The sequence below is a fragment of the Vitis vinifera genome, chromosome 8 (assembly GCF_030704535.1).
Source record: "Vitis vinifera cultivar Pinot Noir 40024 chromosome 8, ASM3070453v1".
Lineage (NCBI taxonomy): Eukaryota > Viridiplantae > Streptophyta > Magnoliopsida > Vitales > Vitaceae > Vitis > Vitis vinifera.
In genome coordinates this window covers 1237772-1249614 of record NC_081812.1, presented here as the reverse complement: position 1 = coordinate 1249614, position 11843 = coordinate 1237772, and the positions used below count along the sequence as shown (strand labels likewise).

The 11843-nt window shown below is 38.5% G+C and overlaps 1 protein-coding gene across 2 annotated transcripts in view; it reads right to left on the bottom strand.

The window, feature by feature from the left end:
• Positions 1-455: 455 nt before the first annotated feature.
• The window catches only part of LOC100250127 (uncharacterized), a 67368-nt gene continuing 55980 nt past the window's right edge, over positions 456-11843 (bottom strand). For both annotated transcript variants that reach the window (XM_010654846.3, XM_002266970.5), the window contains exon 9: positions 456-1765. In XM_010654846.3, coding sequence (XP_010653148.1) covers positions 890-1765 — 876 coding nt within the window. In that variant the 3' untranslated portion in view covers positions 456-889. The remainder of the gene's footprint in view (positions 1766-11843) is intronic.

Sequence of the window (11843 nt, the reverse complement as noted above, 5' to 3'; positions counted from 1 at the left end):
ACTAAAAATGTCACTACCATTTGTACTTTTACTGCAAAATATTTTTAAAAATAAATAAAATAAAGTAATAATAATAATAATAACAACAACAATAATAATAATAATAAGAAATCCATTAATGTGACATGTTATTATAACATTTTTACAACAATGATGCCCTTGTAAAAATTAAGATTTATATTCATACATTATTGGTGATTTTTATAAAAATAATAATAATAATAATATATTGACAAGCATTTTCATTAATAAAAAGGGCTTTTCGATCCTAAGTTTTTTATTTGAACCAAACCAAGCTGTTTTGTGGATCACTTTTTGTGTTTCCAACTTGGGCGGTTTACAGAAGCCCAAGCAAAGCTAAGAGTAGCCACTATCAAAATTATGTCTCTCTTAATATTCCTGATCACCCAAAAATGAAAAGAAGAGGAAAAAACCAACCAAACCTACAGTTTAAATTTACAGAAACCACTTTCTGGGCTATATCAATAAGAGCACAGAAGATTCAAACAAGCCGATAAGAAAATTAAACAGTGTAATAAGAGCTTCTCTATGAAATTTTAGCCACAAGCTTCATGGATCCTGTGGTGTTTACAGCAGTCGAATCTCCCGTAAAACCTCAGATATATTTGAAAATCTGCTACTTTAACATACAAGACAAAGATTTATCTATCTAATTAACTTTTTTTTTTTGGGTTTTAGTGGGGTCAAAGAGCTTCCAGTTGAAGATTAGGAGGGGGATCGTAGAGAATTATATTGTTATTTGCTTTGAGTTGTCTACTAATTTACAGAATAACACAGGACCTTACCGCTGAAGTAATGGGAGGTGCAGCTGGCTGATGGGCTTTTCCCATCAGAGAAGACCTGGGTGGCATTGGTTTTTGAGGAGTCGTCACTGCCTGGGCACAGGGGGTGGTGTTGGCTGATGGCTTTGCCCATAGAATGCAATGCCAGGTGGCCGGTAATAGCCTCCTCCGGTGGCTGGCTGCTGTGACTGCTGCTGCTGCTGCAGTTGTGGAGATTGTAGCTGCTGTGGTGGTTGTGGGGCTGGTGCTGATAAACCCATTGGAACATGAGAAAGCATGGGAGGTGGAGGTGGCAAGCTGGTAGTACCATACCCATAGGGCATTACTCCGACCATCATACCGGAGGATTGGACATATTGTTTCGCGGGTGGATTCACCAGGGGTAGAGGTGGTGGGGGAGGTGGTGGTGGAGGGAATGGAGCTTGCATCTGGTTGGCTTGGGACATTGGTGGTACGCTTGTTGGGGGTGCAAGTGGCATGTTGGCCATTGATTGTTGTTGTACAGGGGTAAAATATGAGGCACTGCCTGCATCAGAATTGTTACCATCAGAAATAGGCATCGGCTTCTCAAGCCTGGGCCTTTTTTCTGGACTAAAAATGGAGGCAAATCCAGATGATTTTAAACCACCGTTTGAGGCAGCTTCTTCTGCAACAAGGGAAGAGAGCACAGAGGTAAGCATCTGTGCGGAGGATGTAGAGGCAGCGAGCTTAGCAGCAACGGCAGCTGCTGCTGCTTTTTTGCTATCTTCTTCAGTAGTTTTCAGAGGTGCAAAAGAAATCACAGGTTGGGTAAGAGGAGCTTTTGGAGGGGTGGTGGTTGCTTGAACTGAAGGCATGTTTGGTTCTACAGCCATTGGGGCTTCTGTTTGCGGGTTCATTCGGATGGTTTGGGGGCCAGCAACAGTGGGTGATGTTAGTCTCTGCCTCATATTGATTGCTTGCTCAATCCGACCTCTGGCAACCTGCAACAACAAACTCTCACTGTTAATCCCAGAAAATATGCTTAATGACAACATTCTAATAAATAGATGCTGCACAGGATGAAACATTGGGCAAGCAAATAAAGCATCTCTAACATGGACAAGGATGCCTAATGCTGCAACTCTGCACTCCACAGCTAGAAAACTACAAAATTTTCAAAATATGCAATGTCTTTTCTTATCGATTAATGAAAATAAATAGTTAATACATACAATCTAAAATAATGTGAGATTTCTCAAATCATTCTGATAAGTTCCACCTAGCCAGTCTTGTCCCCACTCGGCCTGTTGTTGGGTCCAAATTGCCTTAGTTTGAATGAAGCCTGTAAAGGAAGATCTAAATATTTCACACCTTAACTGGAGAAAGTGAAATGCAAGAAGCTCTTCACCACCCCCACCCTTGACCAAAATCCTGCACATAGCCACCTATAGCTCTATGCAACTAGCTGAACACCACCATCACAACAACAACGAGGAGGAACATGTAAAGTGAGTCTTACTTCTAGAGGCCTTTAACGAGGTCAATGTGAGCTCAATCTGTAAATTATGATATCATTATCATAAGCAGGCCATCTCAACAAGTACATTAAAAAATTTATGACCAATATTGAATTTGGAGAACACGCCTTGTACATCATATGAGTTATGTCCCCAGATTTTGCTATCCAAGGGCACTGGTGTTCACCCCTGCTCTCCAGTTGGTTCTCCCACCTGTCAGTGGTGCATCTGTTAGAGACAACCCTGTCCCTGTGCCAGAAAATGTTGTTGTTTCTACTCCCTTCCCAACTTCTTCTAATCAGTCCTTATTTCCTCTAGGAGATCAGACCATGAACTCCAATTGCCTTTCTCTAGATGGTTTTCACAGCAGAGGTCTTACTCCTAGCAAAATGGACTAGGTTAGCTCACTCTTAGCCTCTATGGGTATAATAAGCCTCATTCATTGCAAGGAGATTCCTCAGCTTCCAATCAGGAAAAATATATGGTCTAAGCCTATAGCTAAGGTCTACCATAGAAGGAAGTTCAGTTTTGTTAAATTCATTCATAGACATACAGGGATCAGGAGTTCAATAATTTGGTCTTTTGTCTGTGGGGCAACCTGGTTTTCATGAAGATTATAAGCTGGAATATCTGCAGGCTGGGTTCAAGAAATAAAATAAGGGTTATAAAGAACTTCCTATGCAAGGAGGGTCCAGATGTGGTTATGTTGCAAGAGATTAAGAAGGAGATGCGTGATATGCACCATGTAAGTAGTTTGTGGAGGATCAGAAACAGGAAATGGGCAGAGCCATCAGTTTATGGGGCCTCTGAAGGTGTTCTGATTATTTGGGATTCTAAGCTCTCAAGTGTTCTGAGGTGGTAAATGGAGTTTTTTCCATGTCAGCCGAACTTTCCTCAAATTTGGGAGAAGATTTTTGGCTTTCCACTGTTTATAGTCCAACTGTGTCAGCCCTTTGAAAGGAGTTTTGGAAAGAACTTTCAACCCTCTTTGGTTTGATGTACTTGAGGTGGTGTGTGGGGTGATTTCAATATCATTAGAAGGGTATATGAAAATTCTGGGGGATCCAAACTCTCACCTGATATGTGTAATTTTGATAGCTTTATTAGGGAGTTTGTATTAACCGATTCCCCCTCTTTGTAATTCTTCCTTCACTTGGTCAAATCTACAAGACTCCCCTGTTTGTAACAAGCTAGATAGATTCCTTTTCTCAAATGAGTAGGATGTCAACTTTTCCCACTACCTTCAAGAGACTATACCTCGATTGGTTTCTAATTATCGCCCAATTGTTCTTGACTCCAATCCTTTCAAATGGGGCCCAAGTCCTTTTAGCTTCAAGAGTATGTGGTTGTCCTACGCTGGTTTCAAGGACAAGGTTAAAGATTGGTGAGTGGATGTGTGTGTTGAAGGCTAAGGAGGGTCATAAATTCATGCAAAGAATGTAATTCATCAAGGCAAAATTAAAATTTTGGAGCAAGGAAATCTCTGGGGATATAAAAGAAAAGAAAGATGCTATCTTAAAAGATATTACCTTGGTAGATTCTCATGAAAGGGAAAGAGCTTTGATGAGCAAATTAGTAGCATTAAGGCTTGTTAAAAAGATTGAACCAAAGGAATTGCTACAAAGAGAAGAGGTGCATTTGAGACAGAGAACTAAGGTAAAGTGGGTCAAGGAAGGGGTTACAACTCTTAAGTATTTCCATAAGGTGGCTAATGGTAGGAGGAAGAAGAAATTTTCCAAATCCCCCCTGAGGAAAGGCTCAAATTGGAGGATCAATAGAGTATTTATGAGGAGTTTTTGAGTTTCTTTGGTAGTCTTTACAACAAACCTGACAAGGATTCTTGGAGGATAGAAGGGTTGGATTGGTCTCCAATATCTGAGGAGACTGTCAGATTGTTGGAACACTTTTTTTCCAAAAAGGAAATTCAAGGAGCAGTTCTTCAAATGGACAAGGAAAAAACTCCAAGTCATGACAGTTTTACCTAAGCTTTCTATCAAGATTATTGGGGCATCATCAAGGAGGATTTGAAAAGGGTTTCTTGGAATTCCAAAACAATGGGGTCATTAATAAGAGTGTCAATGCTACTTTTATTCCCTTGGTCACCAAGAGAAATAAGATCCACAGTGGTTGATTTTAGTCTCTACAAGGTCATTGCCAAAGTGCTTTCTCCCCACATTCATAAGGTTTTGCATGAGATTATCCATTGGTCTCAAGATTTTTCTTGAAGGTAGACAAATCCTAGACATTGTTCTAGTGGAAAATGAAGTGGTAGATGAAAGAAGACACTCTGGAAAATTAGGACTTGTCTTTACGATAGATTTTGAAAAAACTTATGACCATGTGAATCCGGACTTTTTGGATCATGTTTTAAAGAAAGGCTTCAATTCAAAGTAGAGGTTGCTGATTCAAGGATGTTTATCTTCTACAAGTTTTGTCATTCTAGTGAACGGGGGTGCCAAAGGTTGGGTTAAAGCATCCATAGGCTTGACAAGGCGACCCTCTCTCTCTTTTCTCTTCACTATTGTTGCACATGTTTTGAGTAGGATGGTTGTAAGAGTTGAAGATAAAGGGTTTTTGGAAGCCTTTTTGGTGGGGAAGGACAAGACAAGGGTGTCAGTTCTTTAGTTTGCATATGATACAATTTTTTTCTCAAAAGCTAACCGGGATGAGTTACAAAACCTTAATTATATCTTAATGGTTTTTAGATGCATATCAGGCTTATCTTAATGGATTTTTGGACACATATCAGGCTTATCTTAATGGTTTTGGACACATACCATGCTTACCTTAATGATTTTTGGACGCATATCAGGCTTAAAGATCAATCTAGAAACAAGTTCCTTGGTTGGTATTAATGTGAGTGAGGAATCTATTCAAGACTTAACCTTGATGTTAGATTGTAGAGTCTTTATTTGGCACCTTACCTATTAGGTCTCCCTTTAAGGGGAAATCCTAAAGCTGCTTCTTTCTAGTATCTAGTGTTAGGATCTTTTGTCGTTTGGATGTTGGAAGAAAGTCTTTGCCTCTATCCCCACTAATGTCCTTTCCATGTTTAAGGTCTCAATTAAAGTGGCTTATAGGATTGAGAAATTATAGAGACTTCCTTTGGTTAAGGTTTAGGAAAAGGAAAACAGACCACCTAGTTGGGTGGGATCTCGTGTGTGCACCGAAGAGGGATCTATTGAGCTTAAAGGAATCTCCTTGAGGAACAAAGCCCTTCTTGGAGAGTGGTTGTGAAGGTTTCCTAGAGAGTAACACTTTTTGGCATAAGGTCATCCTAAATATTTATAGGTTGCACTCCAATGGTTGGGACACCAAGACGATTCTTAGGTGGTCGCATTGTTGTCCTTGAAAAGTCATTTTTCAAGTTTTTCAATGATTTCTCAAGTTTCACCTAGTACTTGGTGGGAGAAGGCAAAAAAATTCACCGGTTGGAGTATACTTGGCTGGGCAAGAGTCCTCTCAAGTTTCAATTTTCAAATCTGTTTTGAGTCATAAAGACGAGGAATATGCTTATTTTCCCTGTTTAGATCAGTTCTCTATTAGTCCATCTTAGAATTTCAATTGTCATTGAAACCCCTTTGATACAGAGATTAAGGAATTAACTAGGCTCCTCTCTTCCCAATGTCATGTGTATTTATCACCTTCCTTTAGAGATGAAAGGGTTAGATCATTGACATCCTCAGGGCTATTCACTGTTAGCTAATTTTATGAAGCCCTTTCAGTTACCCCTCCCTCTCTTATCTTCACCTATTTTGCTCTTACTAACTTAATTTGGAACTCAAAAGCTCCACCAAAGGTTCAGGCTTTTGTTTGGCTTATGGCTAATAAGGTCTATACCAAGGACATGCTTCAATTGAGGGGCCTTACAAAGCTCTCTTGTAGAATCATATTGTTATGTGTTTGAAGAATAGTGATCAGTAGATCATCGTTTTTTTTATTGTCCCACCACACTAGCAGTCTAGCACTATGGCAAGGATTGTTTCACTTGCCAAATCTTGATTAGGTTCCTCCTAGAGGCATGGCAAAAATGATGGGTATCTTCTTTAAGGGCTTTGGGAGCCTTCCAAAAGAGAAAATTCTATTGTAGGTGGTCATATTATCCTTGATATGGTTTATATGGTTCGAGAGGAAGCAAGGATTTTCAAGGACAAATGGAGATCTGTGGATGCCATTTGGGACTTGATTTACTTTTTTTCTTCCCTTTGGGCCTCGGTCACCAAGCCTTTTACAGATATTCTTTTGTTTCTTTTAATGTTGGATTGGAAAAGAGTCTATTTCTCAAACAGGTCAAGGAAGAAAGTTGGGATTGGATGTGCGCCCCCCCACCCCTCGTAGGTTCAAAGTTAAACACTTTAATGGATGTTCCTTGGGTTCCCTAGTCAGATGGGTATTGGAGGCGTCATTAGAGATCACTCTGGTACAATGTTGTGAGCTTTCTTTAAGCAAGAGGGTGCAGGGTTGACTATTGAGGCAGAGAGTTTTTGCTAGAGGGTTAGCAATAGGCAAAAGCTTTAGGCCTCTCCACCCTAACTGTAGAGGAAGATTCTACTGGTGTTATATCATGGGTCATTAATAAGGAAAAGGTTTATGGAAGTTTGACAATTGGATGTGCAAAATCATAGATGTTGTCAGTGAGCTGAGTTGCTCCCTCTCTTGGGTTCCCAGTTCAGCCAACCAAGTCACAAACCAGTTTGCTAAACAAGGAGCTAAGCATTTGGGCCTCCCTTGCAGTGGACTTTCTTTCCCCTTCAGTGTATTGTATTTCTCTTCTTTGTATTTCTTCCCCCTTGTATAGTTTGATGCTTGATTACTTTATTACCTTCTTGTACATCCATGAAAGATTGCTCATCCGTCTTGTATTTATCTTCTTAAAATAAATAAAGATGGTGGTTTCTATTCCAAAAGATAAATAAATACAAAATAAAAATAAAAACCTTGTCGATGATTTGGAAGCAAGGAAAAAGAAAATGTTAAAGCTATTTCGGTATGCAAAAATGACAGCAAAAGTAGACAGATCTTGTGTTGTTTCCAACAAAGCACAAAAGAATGACGAACAACTAGCTGAAGGGCTCACTTGAGAAATAGAACCACTCAAAAGTGGCTAATGAGAAGTACCCCCTAAAATGAGTGCACCCTCTCATTAGATCATTAATTATCAAATGTATTACCCATCCATAATGCAAGTGATATAATTGTAGCCTCTACCATAGTAACTCCTTTCACCATGGTCACAACCCTTAATAAAGTTACCACCACCATCACAACCAACTTACCAAGCCAAAGACTAGCACCAGCATAGGTCATAAAACAATTACAACCATTAATAGCATTCCAATAACCTCTAAAAGAATCCTAACAGTGTTAATATCAAAGTAGAATTATCCATTACCATATTAAGTTAAAATTAAGTTTAGAAAGAAATCTTGAAACTTCTATGATAGTCTCTTTTAGCTCTTCAAATCAGGAGTTAAAGGATGACATTTGATTCAATTCAGCTAGCATCCATTTAAAAGCACTATAACACTCACCTAAGCTTCAATCTTCCTGCTATAGAAGAGAGATATTTCCTACAACTTGTACATGTGAAACATTTTTCTCCATAAATTACATCTCTTAAATAGTATCCCAAATCTCCTTATCTATATAAAAAATAAAATATGCACTTATTGGTGATTCCATGTTATTTTGAAGCCTTGTCATGACCAAAAAATATCACTTGCCCATTTATCATAGATTGCCTAGGCCTAGACATGATTTTTTGTATCTAATCAGAAACACTAAAACTCATTTCTATTAATTATAAAAATAAAAAAGGACTTATCAAAAAAAATATAAAAATAAAAAAGGATGAGATATCCCTCCAAAATATACAAAATCCAATCGAAACAATGCAAAAAGCTCCAAAAGGAGAAGCAACACAATCTGCATATAGATATATATAAAGAGCCCAGAAAATGAACCAAAACAATCACTAACTGCAACTCAGGGAAGTGAAAAATATCCTAAGAAAGACATGAAAAGTTTTGCTCCTCTTTTGCCTAAAAGATCCCTCGTTTAATTGGCTAAGCAAGGAGCTGAACAAAATGAACACTTAAACTCTATAGCATTATCAAAAATCTAGCAAAGTCACCCATCATCAGACCTACATAAGCTTCTTTCCTTCTTATTCACTAACAAAATGACCAAAGAAATATCTACCTCTACAACAAGATAGGAAAGGCAGAAAGCCTTAGCCTACAGAAGACTCTTCAAAAGAGCTAAAATCTTAGGGTCAGTTTGGTAATTGTCTTTTTGAAACAGTTTTATAACTTAGAAAATATGTTTAACAAACTTTTGACAAAAAACAATTTTTCAGAATTTTTTTTTTTATATAGATAAAGAAAATGTATTAATGATAAAAGAGGGTATACACGATGTATACAAAAAAACCAAAAGAACCAAAAAAGAAGCGTGAAGACACAAAAACCAGCAAACACATCCTACAAAGAACCTAACCAATCCACAAATTCTAAAACCGACAAAGAACCATCCCCAAGATATAATCTAACCTAATCCCAAAAAAGGTTCAAGAAAGAATTTTTAATTGTTTGGTTTAAGCTTTCACAATTATCAAAGACTCCTATTTCACTCCCTCCATATGGTTCAAAACACACATAACGGAGCAACCTTTCAAGCCTTTTTTCTTTTTTCCCAACAAAAGAATCGTTCCAGCTTAAGAGAAATCCCCTAAAGTGAAGAGTGCATCACCCACTATACACCAAACAAAGCAAAAACTAATCACCACAAATTGCGTGCTTTCGTGCAATGAAAGAGAATATGATCACCTATTTCTTCATCCTCTTTGCACATGTAACATCTATTAGGGATCCTCCAACCTCCTTCTGAGCTGATCCAAAGTCAAAATCCTAGCCCATGTAGCTTCCCAAGCAAAGAAGCTAACTCTCACCAGGACCCAAGAATTCCAAACTATATCATGAGGGAAATGCTACAATCTCCTACTAGCCAAAGAGGAGTAGAAGGACTTAACTGAGAAATTACGATTCTTTGACCCCAACCACACCATAGTATCCTCAAAACCTAACCTAATGGAGTGGTCATATAATCTCCCAAAAAAACAAATTAGAGAACAATTTTTTCTAAAAAACAAGTTGTTTTGTAAAAGAAATTAGAGATGTTTACAATTGTTTTTGTAAAGTGTTCTGAGCAATAATTGAAAAGATGAATACTTTGGAAAGTTTTGTATTGTTTATAAGCATACAGTACCTTCATAGAGAATAAGCTAAGAAAACTATATTTCATATTTGAGTTCCTAAACAAAATTTTATTCTTGAAAACAATTGAGAACAACTTTTAAGAACTATTCTCAAAAATTGTTTTCTAAGAATTGTTTCAAAAACATTACTAATCAGGCTTTTAACCTCAAAAATGAAGCTTCACCTACCGGTTTAGAATATGTCTATCGTTATATTCCAATAATCACTTAACACTTCTCCCATCAAAAGCTACTTCGAGATTGCTAAAAAATAGCCATTAAAGTTTAACCATCTAGAGGTGATGACCATACAAGAAAAGACCTGCAACAAGGTTCGTCTAATAATAAAAGGGCTCAAGAAAGCCCCCATGAAGGGAGGAGCAAAATGAGTTCCAAGCCGCATCTACTATTCTCCAAACATTCTAAAAAAATCCTCGCCTTTCTTCCTGTTATATAATCTAAATCAAATAGAGGCTAGTAATACTCAAAAAAACCCATTCATAAGAAGTCCCCCAAAACCCTTAAAAGAAATAATCAACATCTCTGCCACACTACACAATGGGACACAGTCGCAACCAACAAGGATGAACAATCTCTGCCACAGACTCAAAGCAACTAGTCCATAAAATAAAAGATGAGCAACCAATTCTCCACCATCTTCTCACATGACACCCACTTTGAGTTGAGGGTTGTGCAAGGCCTCCAATTCTAAAGCATAATATTGTTATTAATCTTCTTTCCAACAACAAGCTAGGCAAAAGCCTTTACTTTAGGAGTTGGTTTGAATCTCAAATTAAAATTAGCTTAAGCAAAAAGAATAAAATTGGTAGAATAGGAAAGATCTTTGAAGGATGAATGTACACGGAACGAACTTAAAGAGGCCTTTGACCAGAACCTTACATCAGAATAAGAAGCTAATAAATACACTTGTCTTATAGACAAAATAAGAAAATTTAATTACTCAATTTCATGATCCAAAAGGATTCAACAAAAATTTAAATTCCAAGGTCAAGGGGACAAACAATGGATAGAAGAGCATCTAGATTTCAGATTTGGGGAGTTTAGCTTGTCTCTTCCACTGGATTGATTGGATTTGTGCTGCCAGGAGGGAAAAGGTTTTTTGGCTTATTCGGAGTGGGAGGAAGGGGGGAGAAGTTTTAGGTTGCAATGTCGCAGCAATGGTGCTAGCAGGTTCCTTCGGTGTTCAATGACCTCTACAAAGACAAAGAAATTTGTTCTAGTCTTTCTAGAAGGCAAGGGAGTTCCACGGGGCTGGTGAACGTTGGCTATGAAGCTTCATAGCCTTAGGGTGGTTCCTCCCTCTCAAGGGTCTAGGGGGGACGCAATTTTGGCTGAAGTGGGGGAGGCGATTTTGATTCAACTTGAAAAAAGGGAGGTTCTCTCAAGGGTCCAATCTTTAAAGTCCAATTTGGTGGGCAGGTGGGGGGGATCTTGGAGACCCAGTGCCTGACCTGGGTGCTTTAAAGACGTGGGCTGTTCAGAACTAGCAATTGAGAGGGGTGTCTTTATTTTGCTTGGGGGCTCTCTTATTTTATTTGACTTTGAAGCTTCTTCAAAGGCAAATTCAGTGCTTAACAGGGGGTTGAAATTGTTTGAAAACAAGTGTTTGTCTTTAAATAGGTGGGACCCTCAAGTGGGGTGCTTTCGAAATAGGTTTCAAGCCAAAGAAGTTTGGGTGAGTATTAGGTCTTCTATTGCACTTGTGGAGCATGGAGTTTTTCCAGTTGTTAGGAGACAAGTGCAGTGGTTTTGTGGTAGTGGATGAAGATACTGCCTATCTGATGGGAGAAAGCTTCTTGGCTCTATGCAAGTGGCAGTGGGGTCAGTTTGCTTTGCAATGTAGCGATGGTGGGAAGTCCCCCCATGAATGTAGTAGGTGGCCCCAAAAGGAAATTGGCGAGATGTAAGGGATAAGGGTGATTGGAATGATAGGCCTCCCATACGTTATGTGTATACTAGAAAAGGGAAGAGGAATGTACTGCCACCTAGCAGTTAGTTGTAACAGCCCTAGCATAGGCTAGGTCACAATCTGGATACGGGCTGGGAGGGTTTAAAATAGGAAAAGAAGGGAATTGCAGGGTTGGATATTGTGTGGGTCTGGTAGGAGAGTGATAGCCTCTCAAATAGCTATCTTAGTATCAATTAGGTCTCTTGTTTCTTGAAATTCTTGAAATTCAATAATAAATCTCCATTAGATACCTATCAATTTGATATCAGGGCATCGATCTAGATGGCTCAAAAAAAGAATGAAGGTCAGGTGGATCTTCTAGAGAAGGAAGTTAGAGA